The sequence below is a fragment of the Trematomus bernacchii genome, unplaced genomic scaffold (genome assembly GCF_902827165.1).
Source record: "Trematomus bernacchii unplaced genomic scaffold, fTreBer1.1, whole genome shotgun sequence".
NCBI lineage: Eukaryota > Metazoa > Chordata > Actinopteri > Perciformes > Nototheniidae > Trematomus > Trematomus bernacchii.
Genome location: NW_022987689.1, coordinates 2376934 through 2400799, shown reverse-complemented (window position 1 = coordinate 2400799; position 23866 = coordinate 2376934). Strand labels below are relative to the sequence as shown.

General features: G+C 40.2%; 3 protein-coding genes across 3 annotated transcripts; all 3 read right to left on the bottom strand.

Moving 5' to 3' along the window:
• Positions 1-61: 61 nt before the first annotated feature.
• gpaa1 (glycosylphosphatidylinositol anchor attachment 1) lies at positions 62-5885 on the bottom strand. The gene is made up of 13 exons (XM_034137121.1): positions 5800-5885; positions 5337-5451; positions 4828-5007; positions 4228-4339; positions 3973-4120; positions 3789-3890; positions 3171-3367; positions 2868-3064; positions 2599-2752; positions 2144-2215; positions 1858-2054; positions 987-1157; positions 62-901 (listed from the first exon to the last, which is right to left on the bottom strand). Exons 2-13 carry the CDS (start codon positions 5408-5410, stop codon positions 658-660), a joined length of 1848 nt encoding a protein of 615 aa, XP_033993012.1. The 5' UTR covers positions 5411-5451; positions 5800-5885; the 3' UTR covers positions 62-657.
• Positions 5886-6394: 509 nt separating this feature from the next.
• exosc4 (exosome component 4) lies at positions 6395-8345 on the bottom strand. The gene is made up of 3 exons (XM_034137125.1): positions 8089-8345; positions 7024-7230; positions 6395-6938 (listed from the first exon to the last, which is right to left on the bottom strand). The coding sequence occupies exons 1-3, from the start codon at positions 8317-8319 to the stop codon at positions 6579-6581; spliced, it is 798 nt and encodes a 265-aa protein (XP_033993016.1). The 5' UTR covers positions 8320-8345; the 3' UTR covers positions 6395-6578.
• A 531-nt stretch (positions 8346-8876) lies between these two features.
• prkacbb (protein kinase, cAMP-dependent, catalytic, beta b) lies at positions 8877-20030 on the bottom strand. Its single transcript, XM_034137718.1, has 10 exons — positions 19657-20030; positions 15689-15750; positions 15476-15604; positions 15165-15263; positions 14991-15073; positions 14693-14819; positions 14503-14598; positions 14258-14380; positions 13478-13642; positions 8877-10371 (listed from the first exon to the last, which is right to left on the bottom strand). The coding sequence occupies exons 1-10, from the start codon at positions 19700-19702 to the stop codon at positions 10246-10248; spliced, it is 1056 nt and encodes a 351-aa protein (XP_033993609.1). The 5' UTR covers positions 19703-20030; the 3' UTR covers positions 8877-10245.
• Positions 20031-23866: the final 3836 nt, after the last annotated feature.

Sequence of the window (23866 nt, the reverse complement as noted above, 5' to 3'; positions counted from 1 at the left end):
GATCGCAATTGGAAAACATAAAAGGCTTTCCGGCGTTACACAGGACATATTCATAACCGTATTATGCTTAAAACAAAGTCAGTCTTTATTTTGGCATTTATAAATAGCAGAAAAACATGTTTCACTTAAAGTTATCAAAACAAATATAAAAATACAAGATGTAGTGTATACAGACATCTTAAAGGATGCAGATGTCCAACAAATTGTTTCTTCCATTCCAACAGCTGTTTCCTGTTACTGTTTTCTTTCATGCATTACAATCCTGCCTGATAAAGAGCTTAAGAAAAGAAAATGGACTCATTATGTATCCCAAACAAAGACATCCCAAAAAGTGTTTAACAGAAAACCATGACATGTTACTTGTGAAAAGACCATCCCTTCTTCCAATCAATTATGTAAGATGTTTAGTACAAAACAGTCCGTTCTGCTTAGTTTATAAATAATTTTCTCCACTGTTTGAAGAGTGAAACACAGACAAAATGTCCAGACAAAGGCAGTCACTGTATTCTACCAAAGCCACATCCTCTTCTTTTCCAATCTCTCCAGTGGGTTAAACTGTCATTCACATTTCCACCGGTGAAGACAAACCTGAGAACACCTCAGAGGGTTTTATATCATCACAATAAAAGCTCTCAGTAGTCCTGTGTGACTTAGCATTTACTTCCAGAAGAGGATGTTCCAGAAAATCAGCCAGCAGGGATAGACCAGCAAGGCTATGAGCGGGTAAACCAGAGAGCCGTACAGGCAGTGGTCCAGGATGCCCTGAGAGATGACTGACAGGTACAGCATCCAGCCGTCCAGGAAGCTGATGGGCATTTCCTGCAGCTCCTGGAAGAAGAACACAGAGAAGAGGAGGGTGCAGGCCGGGCTGAGGACGATCATGATGAAGGCTGATAGGAACCTAAAAGGGAGAAAAGCAAGGTTTTACTTCCACCTGGCGAACATATGGCAGTACAATGAGCAACCAGTGTGTGCAGGTGTATTACTTTGGGACGTGGGGTGTGACGAAGGCGGCCACGGGCACCAGGGTGATAGCCAGGATGAAGCCCAGGGAGAAGTTGATGAGGGCGGTGCAGCCCAGCAGCACGGCCAGGTACAGCACGGCCACCAGCTTCAGCACCTTCCAGCCCTGCTCCGTGCCCCCCCCCGACAGGAGCCTACGACAGACAGCAGGACGAACAAAGGTTGTACAAGTTTCCCACAAAACTGTCTCTGTTCTTGGTCTTAGCTAACTTCTGTACATGTCAGTTTCTTTTAGCCAGATGTCAGCAGAACGTTTGGTTAAAGTAAGGGTTTGTATGTATTTGAGCTTGTGACAGGAAATATTTTAAAGCTTTTAGTTGAAAAAAGACTAGTTGGTAACTTTGTAAAACTAATTTGTATTTGAAATATAATAAATGAAATAAAATGTGCCCACAAATTATATCATAAGGTCACTCGGGCCAAATGTCATACTTGCTTAAGTAAATATCTGTTTTTAATCTGTTCTTTTTCCAGATTCTTCAAAAATGATATAACCTCAATGTTAATTGAATTGAACAAGAGACCATCTTGTGATAAAATCACACTAACCATGACACCAAATTGGACCAGGGGCTTAAATTGATATTTAATTTCGGCATGAATTTGAATCTCAACGTAATGAGCTACGTACCTGTAAAGCTACAACAGACATATAAACACCTGGCAATGTACTCAAAACAGTTTGGTTAAATAATGGCTTAAGTGCACTACACCCTGCTAGTGGATCACTTAACATGTTTTGCTGTTTTTTAGACATTCGTCATTACCGTAAGTATTACAAAAAGAAAAACAAGTCTATATCTGAATCAGAGTGTTGCAGGTGTAAGCATCTACCTGTTAGTGTTATGAGGCAGAGCCAGGCCTGCCGTGTACACAGCTATAGCCGTCAGGACCACAGCCTCGGTCTCAGACACTGGGAAGTGCTCCACAGCCATCTCCTGGAAGCGGATGGGCAGCGTGTACAGAGCCACTCCGGTCAGATGGCTGATCACCAGAGGAGTCAGCACCGATAGCACTCCTGGACTGGACATCTGGGAGGAAGCAGATCAGATTTTTTAAGAAACTGATTTAATAGACTCGAGATAAGTATTTTAGTTTCAGACCTGTATCTGTGTCTAACCTGCTCAGGGTCAACGACTCCGTCTTCTGTTCTCGGCGGTGGAGCTGTAAGTTGAACCCACAAATCTAAAGCCTGTATCATAGTCAAGGGCAAATCCGACATCAAGCACATACATTATATTACTGTTAAATGTAATACTGTACAGGGTTCCCCAGACATAGACTTTACTTGGGCGGGGCCACCCAGGTATATTAACGTCCGTCAAAGTAGGCCTATATTTCGCGACCCATTTAAGTTTAATCTTTTTTTATCCGTCCGCGAGTACGACGCCATCTGCGATCGATTAATTACCCCTTCTGTACCTGTTCGCTCTGCTATCGCGTGAAGGGTCTGCTTTATGCGCTCCGCAGTAACTCTGCTGCGAGGCTCCGGCAAACAGTTCATGAGCGTGCTCCACTAGCACCCCAACCCCATGCAATCAGGGCAAATCAATTAAAATAATTGTGAAAGGATACACGAAGCAGCAGGATGATGGCGAGGAGGCCGAAGGCCGGCATGTAGTAACCAATGGAGACGAAGTGAGAGAGGGACGGCATGAGGTAGAAGAAGTAGGACTGGTGTAGGCGCTCCAGTAAGTTATTCAGTTTACGATACATTCCTTCCATGAGCCTATAAATTAGGACGAGAAACAATAAAAACAGAAATGAGGTGTCAGTCAGCCTATAAAGGTGAGTTCTATACAAAAAAAGCACGTCAAAGCCTAAATACAAATGTTTATTCTGACCTGCCAATTGTGGTGATGTCAGTCTTGTACTGACGGAAACTGTTGATGCCCTTGATGGTGGCAGCCTCAATGTGGTACCGCAGGAAAAGACCGTGATCCCCCCAGGATCGCCCGCTGGCCTGCTTCAGCACCATGAGCATCATGGTCTGAACCGCATGGCTGTACCCCGACACACTGTCCCAGTCATTCCTCTGCAGCTATAGAAACATCCACAGGAAACAGCTAAATAAACCCTCGGTCCTAACCACTCTGCTCACCAAAAAGAGAACATTGTTGCAGGTTTAAATCTCATCACAAGCTTACCTTGCCCTGGGTGGTGCAAAGGACTCCAATCTTCTGACAGAAGGCGTAGAAGAGGTTGGCTAAATCCAGGTTGGGGAGCTGCCCATTGAGGCCTTCCAGTACCAGGTCCAAACTGGTGATGACATCACTGCTGAGCTCTAGAGACAGAGCGGCCTGGATCGAACCACCGCGGCCTTGAAGGGGAGACCAGTCCATTCCTAGAGGCACCGTTACAGAAGAAAAGTCCACTGAGGAGGCAGTCTTGTATGGGGGTGATAAAAATACTTACAAGGATATTTGTTCATTGTTAGCAGAAGAGAGACAGTTTATAAACTTTACAGTAGCAATCTTACCATATCTTGTATTTAACTTACCTTTAAGGTCCTAACCATTAAGAAACTAGAGTGCACTTTTTGTTAATCCAGCCTAATAGTCCTTTTTCTTTATTGTTTTGGTTGTGTTTTTATTTCAGTAAAAGTCGTATTCTTTGTAAGGCTGTGCTTGCCTTATTATGCTATAATATAATTTGTACATAAAATGCTCTCAAAATGACAATAATCGTTTGTGTATTTCTGAAACATCCCGAATAAAAGTAGTCATTGTGCCAGGCACAGTTTGTGTCTGGTTGCTGGTGGTTACCTGTAGTGTTGGTGTGATGGTAGCCCTCCAGCCAGGCCTGCATACCAATCAGATCATGCTCATTCACCAGGAAGATGATGTCCTTGGCCCAGAACACCTGACCTATTGAGGAACACAGCAGCCATTAAAACAAAAAAATGATTGCCAGTCAAATGGTGGAGAGGGCCGTGAGTTCTGTACTTACTCCTGAAGTACTGTGCCAGGCCAAGCAGCAGCCCCACTGCCTGGTTGTTGTTATCACCGGGGGTGCAGGGGGCACTCAGCACCAGGGCTTCAGTACGGGAAGCTCTCGGGGCCCGAAGGATCCCGTAAACATTTGTGCCTTTTACCATCTGAGAAGAGGAGTGAGGTGAAGAGGAAACAAGTATTATGCTTAGATATAAATGAGAAAAAACATTCGAGAAAAAATGTATCCTTCACACTTCAATCAAAAACGTACATATCTCTCTTTGTTTTCATCGGGAAAGGGCAGCGTGCGTGAGAACCTCTGAGTGAACACCTCCAGCCCGCGAGACTGCATGGTCTTCACCAGCCAGTCCACTGGCATCCCACTGCAGAGACACAAGTTGCAAAATTAGACTGGTGGATTAAAACAAATATTATTTCACACTTTTAAAATGCTATCAAACTGTGAAAGGACTCATCGATGTTCATATTACTAGTGTGTGAATAATGTAACGGCATAGATTAAGGCCTGATTGATTCGGAATAAATATCTAAATGGATTACAAATAATACAAGATCAACCATCAGATCTGTTAAATACATTTTGACCAGGATCTTTTCAGCACCACATAACCTAAGTCAGAATCATATTTTGAGACTTATTTCGCTTTAACACTTCCTGCAATTTGGAAATATCATTGTACATTTTGTCATTTTGATCAACTTCTAACTATAAAGCCCTAGCTCAGACATATTTCCTAGAAAATAACCCAGTAGTCTATTCTATGCAGACCTTCCATACTCTTGAAAATCAGCGTCCAAATCAGTGTTATGAAATGTTTCATGTTGTATTTACGTTATTTGTGTTTCTTACCCTGCTTTCTTCTTATGTGCTGCAAACTCTCTGCCTGTGGCCAGCGCCTTCTCCCCCGCTGGAAAGCGCTCCTCCACCATGGTAGACCCCATGGCGTTCTCTGACATGTATGTCCGCAGAGTGAATGGCTCAAATGCTAAGCCCATGAACCAGGCCACAGCCGCCATGTAGCAGACCACACTGGAGTGGATAGAAATAAAGACAGAAATCATAAGTGAGAGAGTATCATCTCATATTCAAGGAGGCCATATAGAGACACATTCAAAATGTTAAGATGCAGACTAAAAAATACTAAATGATACAGTGGTAGACAAAACTGCTTAATTGAAAATGCACACATTAAAAGCAATACATTAATTTAAATGAGAAAATAAAAATGTTCTGAATTAGTGGAAAGAGGTAATAGATCTCAGAATGAGAGAAATCATGTTTCCATCAAAGGAGCTTGTGCACAGTTGCATTTTGTAATAAAGTACACTTGCATTGTCACATTCAAACTAAAGACTCACCAGATTGGGGCATTGAGGCGGGTTAGCAGGCTGATCAAAGCCCTTCTCCTGTTGGGGTCCGACAGCAGTCCCATGTTGTTGTCCGTTGCAACGAAATTCCTTGATACACTGGAGGCTGAGGGCAACACACGCACTGTTACACTAAATATCAGCTACACATTGGCAACTGATGAGCGATCCATTTTGATCGAGGCAGAAAACAAACAACAAATGATATATTAAGTTTGATGACGACCCAAAATTCAGATGAAAGATATTTCCATTCAGCTTGAGTTCATAAATCGCTTCCTGCCACCCATTGTCATCCACTGTCAGCTGTGGTTAGCTTGCTGCTAGCTAGCTGAATGGCTTCGCCAGAGTGTAAAAATGTATTAAAATGTTTTCCTCTGCGAAAGTGATCATTATGAATAGTAACGTGGTTCATATGTAAATATCTATCATCATTATATGCATGAAGACAAACCTCTTTCCAGTTTAAAGCCGGTCACATCCACCTGCAGAGGTGGGACTTCTGAAACCGCTGCTAAATGTTTTCAATTTCCTTGTTCCTGCGGAAACATTACTGCGGCGGACCAGCTTCCGGTGTGAAAAAGGGAATAATATAAAACCAGAGCCACAAACGGCTCTGAATAAAACTATTCCCACTGAATAAATCTAAAATGTTTGTTTTTTTAAATACAAAATAAATAAATGTTCTAACAATTTTACATTAAATTGACCCAGAGATATAAATACATTTCTCGAAAAAAGTAAATTAATTAAAAAATGTCTTAAACCATTGGTGTAACTATTAAAGGCCAGATTTGTGCTTTTATAAATAATAGAAACTTAAGGACTTATTTTATTTGTTTGAGTCCAAAAAACAAATAATTCAAAATCTTTTGTATCTGAGGTTATTCTTCCATGGTTATCATTATGTTTAATTTAGGGTCGAGGATTGTACCTTTAAAATCTTACATTAAACTTGAAGAATGTTCATGCTTGTTGTCTGGACTTTGAATGAAGGACAAGACTTAAGTGCAACTGCTCACATATGATCAAACAACACACCAATAATGCAAGGTTTATATATTTATTAATAGCTTCAGCACACATAGACTGTACAAAAGTATAATTGTCATGGATACATAAAAAAAACATTCAGTCCACATTTTCTTCCCATCATGCCTCTCCATTCAGTTCAAGAACACTTTCCAGCCTGAAACCAAATCCACAGTCTAGATATTCATTCCTCTTCGCCCATCACTCTGCAGAAGGCACAGAAGCTTCTTGGAGATGTTGCCGCACCACCTGATCCAGCACCTTGCTCACACCTTTACAAGCTGTCATGGCAGCTTCGATCAGAGCCTCTAAGTGATCCTGATGTAGTCTGGCGTCCATCTGCAGCAGAGCGATCTGTCCCCCCCGGGGCAGCAGTGCTAAGGCCAGAGAGCTCACTCCTCCACCTTCCTCTGCATAGCAAAGGTCAGCGAGGGGCGTCTCATCCACGAACCCGACAGTGCAGGCACACACATAGTCCCTCATGGGGATGCCTGCGTCAATCACCGCCAGAGTTGCAGCATTCACACACACGCTGTAGTTCCCGCCGTCTGACTGCAGAATCTGTTTGGAAAGAAAGATTCTGGTTTCAGCACAAATAATAAATGTCTGTAGTTTCTTAATCCCTTATTTCTTGCTCATCATTTACCTTGACATAGATATCTATTTGGGAGCGTGGGTAGAGCTGGGTCATCACAGCGGCTTCAAACGTCTGCTTGAGGTGGAGGCTCATCTCAGTGGACTTGCGGTCCCCGTGGGGTCTCCTCTTCCGCTCCGCCGTGCTGAAGGTGGCCATGCTGTACTGACAGTTGATAACAGCTCGATCATGACGAATCCGGCTGCGTGCGCCTCGTACCTAAGGGTCGACAAATACATCAACACTTCTGGCCTTCTCCATTCAACGTTCAATGATTATACACAGCACTTTATCAGGTACACCTGTAAAATGTAATGCAATCCAATATAAAAGTTAAGCCATACATTTTTCATAAACAAAAAATAATAATTTTAAGTTAACACCATCATAGAGCTATTAAGTTAACTATATGTTTATTATTGATTTGAGGTTGACATATGCAGTGATATTAAACTAAACTACTTAATGTGATTTTATATAATACTTGCATGGGGGAAACACATTTCAAAGTTTGTACACTTCAAATAAGAAACATTTGAAAATACATCCCTTTGCAGGACGTTTTACAGATACTAGTCGTTATAAGATTCGAAGACCAATAATTTGGTAGAGTTGTTGGACTGGACTTCTTTCAATAGAATGTAACCATAGTAGCCTATGTACCTGAAAAGATGCCCAGGGATTGTATTGTTATCAAAACATCTCTTTAAGCTTATATGAGTTGTGTGATATTGATTTTAACCGTTTTGTCCAGCCTAGACAATTCAAATGTGGGTGGGGGAAACAGAATTTAGGCAGTCGTATATTTTGAACTGTGTGATAACTTATGATAGGCATCAGCGGAAGTGTATATCTTCAAAACACGATGAACTGTCCAACACAACAACAGCCTGTATTGTTTTGCATGACATTTTCTCTTGACACATGCAAATAAAAACATTTTTTTGTCTAACACATGAAACTTTATTGTACCAATAACCGTAATCAATTTTGCCAGATTAAACCCGTCCTGCATTACCGCTATTATACATGCTTGCTGTTACAGTTGGCTAACCCTCTCCATCCACAGCTACTCACTTCATGCGGCCCGTACACCACAGCCAGAGCCTTGGTGTTTCCCTGCTCTAAATACGCCGAGCCGTCCGCCTGAGCGAACACACCCATGCGGGCCTGAAACTTCCGCAGCTCGGTGGCTTTTCTTCCATCTAAACGGTATCCCTGGTCCGACAGCAGCTCCAGACCCGCCATCTTTCTGAAAAGTTGGAAACGCAACGCCCCACGTGTCTGACGCTGTACTACATTACCCATAGACCAACGCAATGGAAGGACTACGGCAAAACAAAAGGTCCAAATTCACGAGATTCTTTTTTGCCACAACTGTCAATCATCATATTAAAAATATACAGTAGGCCTATATATACATTGCAATCATTTTTAAACAATACAAATTAATTGTTTGCATAGTGTGGTTTAATTGAGCATCAATACCGCATTAATTATATATTGTACTAATAGTTTTAGTTATATAAATAAATGACTAAATAGCCAGACGGGGTTATATCCTCGCAAAATTGTCGGCATTTATTGTTTTACAAATAGTGTAAAAAATCTATTTTTTGTAAGTGCATATACTTTAACGACTTATTTTCCCTTTTAATGAGTTGGTACCAAATTGTTAATATATGCATTTCCAGGCATGCAGGTTTGCTCTAATTAGCTGACTCTTAAATGCTTATTGTTCTGGGGTCCTACCATGTCTGGACTATGTGGATGAGTTGGGACATGGCTATACAATTTCTATGCAAGTGTTCAAATGAATCGAATGTCAGTCTGACAATGCATGGAGAGTATCACAACGTAAACACTTTTAAAAATAAAATTTATTAGCATCTCTAATGTGTATAAATAAAAACATATATGAAACAATGTATATACGTATGATGTAATGAGATTAACAATAACAGGGTTACATGTGATACAAAGGAGCAGTCTTTATTTTAGCCAGTGTATTGTGAGGAAAACTGTACCTTTAAATCAAGCCTTCAAATATGCATACCTATAAGTTGCAAATCTACATTCTTTGATAAGAATGAAACAGAAATCTGTCAGGGGTTGTAACAGGGAGAATATGGTGAATATGCAGTTTTGCGTTCCTGTTTTTTAAGATTTTAAAACATCTTTGATTTAATACATTACAAATTCTGTACTTTTAAGGTTTCACTGACAATGTCGAGGCACAGAGCCTCAACACTATTCACACCGACGTTCTCAACTTAACATTACACTCAATAAAAATCCTCAAAAGGATTCCACTTCACTCTTTTCCGTTTACTGAAGTCACATTGTTCCACAGACTCGTAACAAAGGTCTTTATACGCAGACCTGAAATCTAGGGACAATATGACTATAATGTTAGACACAGCGACAAAAGAAAAGTTAGATACCAAATGACAAACTTTACATGTGACTAACAGATCCAAAAGGATCAAACAAACAACTGGATTTGCATTTGACCAATGTAACAAGGTTTGTCATTTTCTGCGATGGCTTGCTGTGCCTGGGTCAGAATACCAAGAGGACAGTGAATGGATACTTTCGTGGGAGCCTCAGGACTTGGCTCTCTAGGCAAAAAGCAAAGAAAGGAAAGGACCTTTCTTCTTGTGTCACCCAAAGTTGTCTATTTGGTCATGCTTTTAACACTCAACGTGTTCAAATGTCTTAAAAAAACTGACAGATATGCACATAGGACGAATGCTACCTCTGAAAGCTGGCCAGAATTTTTTTTTATAATAGCTAATGTGATTTGTAACAGACCATAAAGCACACACCGCTGACAACTGGAGGGAATAGCTTACAACCCAACTGTCACCATGTCAGTTACAATGTGTGGACTATTATTGGCCATTGTCTCAGTTTTTCCTCATAAATTGAAAAATATCACATTTTAAAAGGGGAGAACAACATCTTAGACTAACTGCTTCAAAGTAAAAAAAACAAAACGGTGGATAGGTACAAAAAAAAAGAAAAGAAAAAGTGGTGTGTCTGCTTTAATACGCAGGTGTACGTGACAGTGAGAGGTTATCGGCACCCAAGGATCATGGCGACCTCATTCAGCCTTATGGAATGAAGGGACTATGTAGTAGATCTGAAAAACGATGGTCTCTGCTCCATCCCAAGTCTTTAGAAGAGTGCAAAGATCCCCTTATTTCCCTGATATATCCATGGTAACGCATCCTAAAACTCTGCAAACTCCTTCCCGCATTTTTCCGTTACAGAAACGCGGATTTCTTCCTCCTCGTAGTCGTCGAAGTTGCTGGTGTCCCCTGGGCCTCTGCACTTTGGTATGAACGGAGCTTCCACCTGCGAGAACAAGAGTAATACATATTTTAATAGCCAGAAGAAAGGAGATAATTGATTTCTCCGAGGAAGGACAGATTGTCTTCCAGAGAAATCGTCAAAAAATGTTAAGTAACCTACCTTAAAACAATGAACCTTCTAGTATAAAACTGGCATGAATGAATGATGTTAACACTGAATTAAAGTTTAAAAGGCTCCGTGTTCTTTAAACAAAGCTTTTTGAGACCTTTAGGGTATAAAACTCTCTTCCTTTACACAGACAAATTAGGGAGAACTGGTCCAATAATTTTTATGAAACTCTCCAAAGCCACCATACTAGACCCACTTTCAGCCAGTTTTATTTATTTTTGTGAATTAAAGAAGGCTTCTTCCTGGTTCACAAAGAAGTGCAACGCCATAGATTTTTTCAAAAGAGAAAGTATGAATGTGTGCGCCACCTACATTTCTAAATAATCATGTCTTCCCCTCTTGACAGCAGGATACTTTCCCACCTTCAAGTGTTGCAAGTTCAAATGTTATAAACACTTTTGCCTTTGGATATGGTCAGACCACACTTTGTACAAAGTGGTCCATCTCAAGAATACCTCAGCATTAGCATGGAATAGCTCAAATCAAAGATTTGGTTTTGCATATTTCAGTAAACCTTGCCTTGATTGAAAACTATTACGTGATGTGTTTTTTCCTATGGTTTTTTCACAATGATTAACCATCAAAAGTAGATTTTTAGATTTACCACCGTTTTCACGTTTTCTGTTTTTCAGATTTGTCTTTTAAGGCCCCTACACACCAAGCCGATTTCGGCCGTCGATAGATGTCTGGCCGTCGATGAGCGTCCTGTCGCCATACTCAGATTGGTGTGTCCCGCACATGGATGTATAATAAGAACCCACACCGTCGTGTCTTTTCGGCCGTGCCGACACCTTCCGCCCCCGATTCAACATGTCGAATCGGGGAGCTGTCTGAAAAATAAATCACTCTGATTGGCTGTTCAGCTTAGCGAATCAGTGCATGAGAAGCGAAACGGAAGTGAAGAAGGCACACAGACGGCTATTATTTTTCATTTTAATCTCACCTGGACACAAGAATTTATTTTACATCATGGCGATCTGGAATGAAGAAACCGAAGACCAACTCAGTTGCCACGTAATTTGCTGCCACACTTCCTGCATGAGGTGGACAATAGCTTCTTCAAGTATTTAACGGACAGGACCCTGGACGATGTGGCTATTATTTTTTTATTGTAGGCTTATTACTTACTATTTTCATCTTATTGTATTTTAGTCGATTGTTTACATTGTACAGTTCTACATTTGATAATAAACCACTTTTTACCGCTACTGCAAAATACAAAACTTTATTTCGTACCTTCATACTACAGCCATTAGATAAAATTAGCTATACTACAATAAAAGCCAGAAGATACAGATGTACATGATGATACATAATTTGCCTGTCAGTGTTATGATGTTGTATATGAATATAATCTTGGATTATACATACTGATGCATGGAATGTGGTAGCAGCAGTACTTTAAGGTTGCCAGCCACAATGCTTAAATTGTTTCTTTCTGCTTCAGAGAGCTGAAGTTTGTATATATCACGCAGTCTGTCTTCCGGTTGCCTCTTTTGAATGACGAATACACACTACTCTCGCCTGCTGGTAAGGAGAGTTATTGCCACTCACGCATGCGCAATTCGTACGTGCTACTTGGCCGTCGGCTGAAGTCTTTGCGGTGTGTTCCAGTGCGACTGTTGGCCAAGACGCAGAAGACGTGAGGCGACACAACAGTCGTGTTCCGTCGGGACGTGTTCTTTGGTGTCAGCTTGGTGAGTAGGGGCCTTTACACATTTCAACATGTTTCTAAATCAACACCATTTTTTTTAAATAAACCATTTCATCAGCCTTTTCTCATTACAGTTTTTGACGGAGTGAAGTTCATACTCTCTGAGACCAAGGCTTGACATGCCACAAACAGAAGTCTTCAGTGTACTGTTTCTGCAAAGCAGTCAGTCCACCTCCCTCGACTCTGTGTTTACTAAACACGTAGTGTTTGGCTGTCTGAGAATAGTCAATGAAGGTGGAAAGATACAGGAAGACATGGCTTTAGCTGGGATTCAAAACATAGATGGGTGTGTTCGTGTGCAGGCCAAGCCACCCGAGGTCCTTTTCAAAGTTCAGGCCAATGAAAGGTTTATGAAGCTCAAGTAACTCAAAATGTGTCATCACTAACCCCTTAATGTAACTTAATGGAGAGATGAATTAAAATGACAATTTATTTATAAATGTGCAGATAACTAAATAACATCAAATGAATCTGATCACTTATCGGTACAGCTGTGGCTATTTTTGCTCTTCTCATCTTTCTTTCATTTAAAAAAATACATGTATTATTGAGGAAAGATTTAGTCCATGTCTACCATAAAAGTAAATTCAATCAATTTGATAACTATATAGACTTAGTAATTATCAACAGTAACAAATAAACATTGTGAAAACTAAAAAGATTACATTGAAAATCAAAACACCTTTTGCAAAAAAATAAATGACAGTCTGAGGTTGATACAGCAATCTTAAGGATGCCAAATGTACTTCACCAAATAGTGGCCGTAAACATACATTATAGTGTCCCAGATTTTTCTGTCAGTTGAAGCAGCTATTTTTCACCACCAGTAACTGTAAAGCATGTGGTAAACACTAAATAAAGGAAGAGCATCAATAGTTTAAGCAAAAAAGTAGTATGATTGTATAAAGATTAAAGGTTAAACACAATCAGCAGATCAATGGAGTTCTAGCCTGAGCTTAATATGTACTTTGATTAATCGAAGAGCTCCATTATCATTGTCACCCTGCAAAATGCCATGTAGCTCACAGCCAGCAGAGGAGCTGAGTCACTTCTAAGTGAAAAAACAACAGCACTGGATTGATGAACTGTCCTCTGATAACTTCCCAGAAACAAAATAGTATAAAACAATACAGTCGAAGCATCGTGGCTGGGAATCTTTCAACTACCAAATAAAAAAAATCACTATCAACAAATCAATATCTAATTAACTTTTTTAAAAGAGGTAACAGTGTTTGGTGTGACCACAAAATGCTCTTGGTATCTTGCCTTTCTCTCGTAGATTGCGATCCAGTCTGTTGTGGCGAACCATTTGTGGCCTTTGATGTCGTTCACTCCGTTCTTCAGGTTGCCGTAACGTTTGGTCAGATCCACCTGCAGCAGGTTTCTCAAAAGGTCCTTCAGGTCGGAGCTGAAGTGGGACGGGAATCGTACCTAGAGAGAAGAGGACAAACCTTTCTTAGAAAAACGTTTTAACAGTTAAAAAGGGAGATGGGCTAATTTATCATCTATTGGTTGAAACTAGACGGTTGTCAGCTTATCCGCCATGACTGGTCATCATCTTTCAGTCTTGCCAGTCAAATGAACAGACAAAATGGTTAACCTTGCACAAACGGTAACGTCAAAGCCTTACTCATACAACATGACGCCCCAGTGGAATTTTTTCAGACATAAAGCTTGCAATTACTCCGCAAGTCCAAAATAAGCCAAAAAACAAGGTTTTCACAGAAGGTCCTGATATTGGTGCAGTTTATAAGAAAATGTCAATTATGTAATAGCTAATGTTTTATTATTAAACCTAGAATCAATTAAAATATAATATAAAATGTTCCATTAAAAAAGAAATTACAAAATGTTTGTGTATGCTGTCAATATATGGTTTGCAAAGTTAGAAATCCAAAACGACAGGTCTGACAATTGCACTTTACATCTCTAGATGAATATCTGGGTTTTGTACATGCACACCTATATCTGTCTTTTTCCCAAACCATAAAAAAGCACAATTAAAAGGGTTTCATGTAAACGTATCCAAAAATGAAAAAACCTTACCTTTCCAGACACGATCTTCTCATAGATCTGAATGGGCTGATCTGCAAAGAATGGAGGGTATCCAGCTGCCATTTCGTAGATGAGGACTCCGAGGGCCCACCAGTCCACGGCTTTGTTATAGCCCTAACAAGAAAAGAGACAGATATTGCTGTTACTTCATTGTTAAGACGTCCTTTACATTTGTGCTACCAAGTGCCTACACTGTTGGATCTGTGCATTTAAGATAACTGTAAAAGTGTCCATACTTTGCTGAGGATGATTTCTGGTGCCAGGTACTCCGGTGTCCCACACAACGTCCAGGTCCTGCCTTTTACCCGCTTGGCAAATCCAAAGTCTGTCACCTTTAAGGAGCATATATACAATGCATGGGTCAAGTGTCGCCTTATAAGACAGAGCAGCATTATGTTTTGATTTGTTGTCGTTGTTGTAGCTCACCTGAATGTATCCGTGGTGGTCAATGAGAAGGTTCTCAGGTTTCAGATCTCTGTATATGAGATCTAGTGAATGGAGGTACTCGAATGTCAGCACTATCTGGGCGGCGTAAAATCGAGCATGTGGTTCACTGTAGAGGAGGAGGAGGAGGAGGAGAAGGGTGGTGACTTCTCTGTAGCAATCTCACGAACAAATCAATGTATGTTATGACACACGGCAGAAAATAAAAGATTATCTCAAGATTAAATTCAATATTTGGACACTGTGTATTTGTATGGATTTAGTTGATGACAAAACTAACCTGAACCTTCCAATTCGTCTTAGGTGTGAGAACATCTCTCCTCCTGGAACGTACTCCATCACCATGTACAAGTTGGAGTTGTCCTATAAGAAAAATCAAAAATAAACTTGCTCCAAAACTGAATAATGGAATTTCAGTTACGATAATAAATGAATTAAAAAAAGCACACTGTACCTTAAACGCGTAATCGAGTCTGACGAGAAAGGGGAAGCTCACAGCCTGTAATATCCTCTTCTCGTTTAGTGTGTGTTCTATTTGCTTGAGTTTCACCACCTGACCGATAACAAGAGATAAGATGACCTTGTCGGGGAAATCTGAAAGCAGCTTTTAGTTTTCTATTTATTTATTTTACTTGTGTCCCCTACAAATCAACACAAACACATTTTAATGTTATTTTAGGCAGATAAGGGGGTTAGTGTATTAAGTGTAAAGACTTTTATCTAGTGGAAAATGTTCCATGAGGCCTAACTCTGGCTCCCACTGACCTTTTGCTTGTCCAGTATTTTCATGGCAAAGTATTGCTCTGTGCCTTTGTGTTTCACCAGCATGACTCTTCCAAATGAGCCAGTACCCAGGGTCTTTAATCTCTCAAAGTCATCTAGGCACGTTGTGCTCTGTGGAAATAAAACAGTTTGTTAGCCTCTATGGACGTAGTAGCTACGGAAAATTGTGTTTAAATCATTTGTCCTTATTCCCACCTGTGCTGGGCATTCCCATTTCCGTAAGAAATCTTCTTTGGCTTTGGCTAGAAACTCTTTTACTACAAAACGAAAGAGCACAGACAGATACAGTTAGCATACACTCGTCTAGTGAAAAAGCTGGATTATTTACATTAAAAAACACATTTGAGTTCAAGATTAAACTGGCAAAAATACCAAATGCTATCATACTAAAAAGGGGATAGTTAAAATATGTCGGAAATTACATTTAAACTGTAAATCAATGGATAAAAACATGGGCAACGTCAACTCTCATCTGGATATACATTGGATGTGACTACCAACACTTTGCTCTGAAGAGATATGACAAGACACAAAACACAAGACAACAAAATTCAAGACTAGTGATGCATGCCAAGACACTCAGGATATTCTGTTATTTAGTAGCCTTATTCTCAAAAGGAAGGGGGGAAAACAACACTTATAATTACAGGGTAAGGTTCTTTGGGCATCTTGTGCATAGATACATATTACAGTATGGGGGAAGGCTATTAAACACAGCAGAAGAAATGGTAATCAAAGACAAACCAATGTATGGAAAATCCAGATTGAGAGAATGAGGATAACAAAAACACGGACTTATTATCAAAGCACACAATAAAGGCAAGCACAACTAGCAAGTATTATGAATAAAAACGAATGTCGTTCTGCCATACTGGTCATCTTTGGGAGGAATGAGCATACCAAAAGTCTCTATTGATCACCAAGATTTTGCAGGAACAACCACCCAGATGGATGGGATGATACGGAAGAGAAGACAGAGAGAAATATAGAGTTCATGTACATAACAACAAGTATAACAGATCAACAAACATGAAGATATGTAGTGAATAAAAGAGACAGGAATGAAAACAGAGTTGACAATCACCCGAGGAATTTAAACATAGACTGACAGTCTACTGCGGTATTTGAGGAACAGGTGTAACAAAATGGCATGAAGCCGAGATTCAGTCGTGCATATTAGGTCAGATGGACAAGATAATGCTGCATGCTAGAGAACAAACTATTGCAAATCTATATTACACAACAAAGATTTAAAAGAATGTATGAAGCCTATAATGAGAGTTTTTTTCCTGCGTTTTAATCTGAGAATGTCTCTCCTGATAATAGTTTTGAAGCTATGAGGAATTCTTGGAGAAAGATAGAGTTGAATCAACAATATAGTTCATATAAAAACGATCTGCAACTATTCTGATAATTGATTGCATTTTAAATAAAAAAGGGAGACAAACATTTCATAGTTTTAGCTTCTCGATTGTCAGGATCTGCTGCGTGTGTGTCTTATGTAGGAATGAAACTATTATCCATACTATCAAAATAAAAAATAAAAAATGTATAATTTTTTATTTTATATATAGCACCAAATTGCAACTAATCTATATCTACTGTCACTTTTCACATTGAACATGTACTCTTTTATTAAATCAACTAAACGCTTTCATTTTAAGTTGTGAGTTTAGTGTTTTTGACCCTAAGAAACACTGATGCATCAATCAATAACAATAATCCACAGCTCCTCTCTCTGCTCCAGAGGATTTAAAACATATATATCCCAATGCAGCACCCCCCCCAAAGCAGTAAACCTAGGGGAAACACTGAATACTATTATACTACTGTACTATTATACAATTACAACACTACTATATCAATACACCAACCTCTACTATATATATACTATCTACAAAGGCGATGATGTCCGACCAACCGTCCTCAAACCTCAAGATATTCTTATCTTTGGCATTGGCATTCTTGCTTGAAATAGTTAATACATTAAGGTAATTTACATTTTAAAAATACTACACAGACTAATCACTTTAGCAACAAACCTTTAACATGGTAGGCAGCTCTGGTTTATACTGACTGATTAAAGAAAATAACGTGCAGATTGCTTGAAATTGAAAAAAGTTAGTTGCAAGGCAACAAAACAACATTAATTATGACTTAATATCCCCTATCCACTCACAGAAACTTTAAACAGTTAAATAATATGAGGGTATTTTTGTCCCAACAAATGTCTCTCCAACATTTGGTACCTAGGGAGACAAACAAAATGGTCCGAAGCCAGCACAGTTGGCCATCTTGAAAGCAATGCCAAAATCCGGACAAGCATAACATGGTTCAGTTATGTCGGCCTGTTCTGTTACACAACAGAGTGAAACACAATACACGGGCACAGTGAAATAAAATAGGTGTCATGATGGCAGCTGTTTAATTTCCCTGTGCAAGCGTGACTGCCTTGGTGCTACTGGCAGCTATATACAGTAAACACAGGTACTCCAGTGTATATATACAACTCCGTAGGCCCCCAGGTCGTCCTGTCAGAGCGACTACGCACCACACAAATCTGCAGCTCAGGGCACAGTGTCAGCTTAAACGGGTTTAACAGTTAGCCCCAGCGCAGGATCTAGGGATCATAGTTACACTCAAAAGATATGCGTGGCACAAAGGGAAGTATTGCTGATCTGATCATCTCTGTCTGTCTGCGTGTCTCTGGCTGGCACTGCTCACTGTGCCTGCCTGCATGTTCTTTCTCAACAGGTCAATAAATCTCAGGGAAGGTATTTCACTGCATCATAAAGTGAGGCTACTCCAAACAAACGAATCGTGTAACTGAACAGACAGTACTCTGTGTGTTTTTAAGATAATACAAATAAATGAAGGTAGTTTCAGTGACGGATTTCGTGCAATCAATTCTGTAAAACAACAACACCCACAGCTTTTATGTTTACAGCCAGGTATAGGGGAAACATTAGTGATTTATCACTCAGGAGGATGCTCAATGATGACCAGCTGCACACATCAAAGTATACCAGCACAAAGTAACACTGTCCTAGCCCCAGTTACGTCAAACCTTTCAAAGCTTGTAATACCCCTTATCCTCTGACGAAGGTCTCATGACAAGCCGCTCCAGTCAATGACGAGCTCAATGAGAGAAGTCAGCCTTGATGGACCTCTACCACGGCAAGATTAGAAAAAGGGGCTCTAAATAAACACAAGTGTCACAATACAAGTGTTTCTGTCTGAGCGGGTGTGCATATGCTGGGAAGACACTAGTAGGTCCCAGTTTTATGAATGGAAAGAGCACATTTGTCATTTCTTCACCATATTTGGTCAGGGTGCTGTGCAGTAAGAAAGCTTTGTTTATGTAGCCAAGAATAAGATGTGGCAGAGAAGACAGAGGCAGAAACAATCCCACACTGCCTTTAAGTTAAATGTATTGGTTATTTAAAACAATAAGTACAGTAAGACTCTTATACTGATTTTTATTAAGTAAAAGGGGGGATGATGAGATGATGCTAATTTGGAGACGTTTAGTCTAAGGGTTTAGATAGTAATCGACAAAACACGCCACGGCTAACTGTGTGTGTGCAGGCCTGAACAGCTACGACCATCAAGAGGCAATGAAATGACAGGGGCCTTCTGAGGGCTAATCCCCCTCCCCACAGCTAAAGTTAGCAGGCTAGCTGGTCATCAAACTGGGTCTTTCTTGTGCTCCAATTGCCATGCAAACAACCCTTTTAACGCGTGAAATCATCAATAAGGGGATTTATCGATACCTATTGATTTCACGGCGCTGTAACAGGCTTTAATGGGATGTTAACACTGTCAACGCTCCCCCTGCTCCCCACCCCCTTGCAGCCAAGAAAACCACAACATCCACGGGGTCTTTATGCTAACAGCTAACTTAGCTAGGCCATTTGTTTTACTCATGTAACGTGCAAAAATCACACCAAAAAAATTCCAAGCTTTGACAAATATCGACACGTAAAAAGGGCGAGTGTTTTGCAGCGCTCTTTGGATAACAGTGCGGGGGATGACGGACGCACGGCCCTCCCCTGCTTTCAACAATACTGTACCACAGTTTCAGTGTAATAACAGGCTAGCTACCGTTATTGAGGAGGGTTCATAAATGTAACATAAAACACAGTTAAAGCCCAAAAACTCACCGCTCTCCAGCTCGTTGCCCTTCTTGGCGGTGGCAGCGTTCCCCATGGTGTGGAAGACACGGCGGTCGCTCCGACTGAGAGGAGATGGCGGTGGCTAGCTAACACTTCTTCCTACAGCTGATATCCCCCTTTTAAAAAATAGGGGAAAAACCCAAACCGATGCAAATGTTAAGTCGGTTCAAACGTCAGGAAATACAGTCGAGTATCCCTTCCAGCGACCCCCCTCTGTCTCTCCCTCTCCTTCTTCCCTGGGACAGATTTCCGCTGTTGCAGGTTCAGGAGTGTGGTTGACATGAAGCTAGCGGTCACTTGTGTCTCAGCTGCTCCCCCCCTCACCCGCAACACTCAGCTGCATTCACGGTGCGCTGAGAGATGTCTGTGTCAAGATACCAAAACTTGTCTTGCTTCCGCAGTTTTGGAGCATCATGATTGCATTTACAGATATGAATGACATTCAGGTACACGTTTGCGTGACTTAACTAGAGGGTTATTATAACTCAGGCAGGCAGAAATGCATGTTATTTTTTGTATTTGTATTTTGTTGGCTTATCCAGCTGTTAATGGATTCAAAGGGGCCTTCAGGAGTGTTCGTAGGGATATAATAAGCTGTGACTAGTAGCCTATGCAGTGGTGGAAGAAGTCCATATTTATAGTAAAAATAGCAGTGGTGTAATGTAACTAATTTGCTACACTAAGTACATTTAGTACTTAAGTACAATGTTGAGGTATACTTTACCTGAGTAATTCCATTGTATTTTACTGTGTACTTATATTCGACTACAATAGGTAAATTGTGAACTTCTACTCCACTATATTTATGTGAAACCTTTAGTTACTTTTCAAATGTTTATTAATGATTGGAATTATATTCAACACTTAAATAAGACTTACCTGGAGACTGGAGTAACATTCACAAGCAACCCTGCAGCATACATAGATATTAAAGGTCACCTATTATATTGTTTTTCATCAATATATTACAGGTCTCAAATGCATACAAACATGTCTCTGAAGTGTTTGGCTCAAAATACCAAACAGATCATGCATTGTAGCATCCCATAAACCCCTCAGTTTCAGCCCTGTTTCAAAAGAGCTGATTCTCTGTCTGTTACTTTAGATGAAAATAAGGTGCCACTCCCAACGCCCCTCAAATGGGGGTACGCGGACCCCTAGGGGTACGTTGGAGTACTGCAGGGGGTACGCGAGATTTATTTTATGATAATGAAAAAAACAAAATAAGTATTGCATTTAAACAAACTACTAATAGTAGATTAACTACTTTATTCAAAAGTTTACAGTAATTCTGGATAATAAAATGGGAAAAATAAACGGGGTGCTCTCTTTTCCTCTCCCTCTCCTGACAGCCCGTCAGTCTCGTGCAGCTCGCTGAACCTGTAATAAGTGACCCGACAGTAAAGAATAAATATATTTATAACTAGTTTAGCTAGTTCCAGAGTAGATAAACTAACTAAGTGTGTTAGGTCTAACTCTTAGTGTATTTTGCTCCGCTAAACGGTCCGTCACAGCGGATGGAGCTGTGATCCGGAAGAGCTGCGTATTCTCCGTCAGCAGCAGCTGATCTGATCTCTGATCTCTCTCTCGCGTCCGGTTATACTTCACTCACGTTTATGTCGAAATCTATCAGATCTAGCTAGTTCTAGTGAATTATATGACTGCCTGCTTATCAAAGGACCTAAACAATAAGCGTTGCTTGGCAACGGCGTGTGGCCGCAAAGTATAAATCCCATGCTCATAAAATGCTCATATATTTTTTTTCTCTTCATTCCCCACGCCCCAACATAAATAAATAAATATACCAATTTTAGGAAAAGTAACGAAGTTTGAGCAGTGTGGGTTTTATATTAACAGTTACACATATTTCAAAACGCGAAGTGTAATAACTGCAGTTGCCTCCCTGTCAGAATGACAAAGATCCTCAGTGAAGCACAAGCCCATGTTTCTCACTAAATTGTAAGTACAACTTATTAAAAAGATAAGTTCAATGCAACTAATGTCGTCTTAGTGTTATTGCATGATGTTAAAATTGGTTTGCCATGAATTTAGTGATGGATTGTAAACATTTGAAATGTAGCATTTAAGTGTTTCTCAGTTACAATGTTGTTGTTTAAATAAATCAGACACTGATGGTGCAGCGCTGTACTGTACCTCTTTATATAGGCATTTTTTCCCTAACAAATAGTTGTTTCGCTGATCAGGGGGTACTTGGCTGAATTTTTTTTTCAAAGGGGGTACATTATTGAAAAAAGTTTAAGAACCACTGCTCTAGGAGGAGATTCAGGCCCCGGCTCCACGAGGACAAATACGGCAAAACGCATCGGAGTAACGCAAATGCAACCGCAAAAAACCTTCCGTCCCCACGCAATATACACCGGATTGTGTCAAGCTCCACGAGACGGCTCCGTTTACATCCAAACGCTGGAAAAGCTGCAGTACATATGCCGAGCCTGTACGTGGCGCTGTAACTTCCTCCACAAAAGCAGCAACTTCCTCCACAAAAGCAGCGAAGAAGAATGGTTGTCATGGCTGCACTTCTGTGTATTCTCCGCGGTGGGGGCCGACAGAACCGGGCAGAGTTTTTCGCCGGTCAGCGTGTGTTAAAGTTTAAATCTTCCGGACAAAATTATAAAAGTGCCGGTCAAAGGTCTTCATTGTTATTTATTGAGCTTTAAAACAAATGAATAACGACGATATACTGATATATAATCATCAAATACACGGAGCCTGTCTCTTTTTCCTCTCTTCTGACAGCGTCAGTGTCTGTCTCATGCAGCAGCTGATCCTGTAATGAGTGACCCGACAGTAAAAATGAACATATTTATAACTAGTTTAGTTTGAGAGGTAATTAAAATAGCTAAGGGTGATGATCTGACTTGAAGTGTGTGTTTTGCTCCCGCTGCATCACAGCGGCAGGAGCTGCGTGTCTCCGTCCTGTCAGATTAGACTTCACTCGCGTTTATGTCCATATCGAGATAAAGATAAATAATCTGAATTCAAGGAGGAGCTCCTGTAGATGTTGCACAAAGAACTGTAGCATGGTCAGTAGCGACTGGAGCACGATAGCAACCCTGCGGGGGAGAGGCGGGGCTATGAAAACGAATGACCGTATAGGCGACTCCACGGCCTCGTTGGACCCCCCAGAGCGCTCCGTTCCCAGATCTATCCACCTTTGGACCCGTTGTCGTTTGCGGGGTCTGTTTCTACGTTTCCCTTTACGGCCTCGTGGAGCTTAGAGGGCTATACGCATGAGAAATATGCGGATTCAACCCGTTTTCGTCCTCGTGGAGCCGGGGCCTCAGGTGATAAGGGGGGGGAGGGGTTACCTTGGTTGGTTATTGGCTAATGGTTACACAAGCCAAAAAAACCTTATGACATCATAAAGTGGCCAAAATCTGATCAGCTCATTTTAGGACAGGTCAATAAGAGAGCGAATCTTTTTTTCCTGAAACTTTCAGAAACTCTTAACGCAGAGGGGACACATATTTATGTATAAAAGACATAGAAAAGTAGATTTTGCATAATAGGTGACCTTTAAAACTAGCTGCACCTTTATCAGCTTTGATAACATATTAATGCATCAATAATTATATTTTAACTGCAGGACTTGTGCTTGTATTGGAGTATTTGGTATTGCCACTTTTACCTAGTCCTTTAATCATAATCTTCAAAAGTAAAAAATAAGAGTCAAAATATGCTTTAATTGAATAACCATATATTATATTATTGGATCATTATAGGTGATGTATTAATATGCTCATCAATGTAATGGTACAATTGTTAAATTTGAAGCTAAGTTTGTAATACTCTATATGCTGGTGAATGGCTGAACCTATAATACTAATCTTTTATTGGTTGATTTTGACACATATGAAACATATGCTTCGATTATTCTATTATATCATTACTGAGTTGCAATTCTATGTATGTATGTATACATGAAAAGCAAGAAGGACTTGAAATATAAAGTATTTAAAATTTTAAAGAGAACCAAAAATTAAATAAATAATAAACTCCATCAAAAATGTAAATGTTCATCCAGGAACAGTGATGGAAGAAGTCAAATCAGTTTGATTTAAATTGCCCAAAAATACAAATCACAAATCCTCAGATTACTAAAGTAAACGTAAAACAACAACAAAACTGAAACTCCATTATAAGTCAAAGTTCTGCATCAACAATAAACACTATTCAT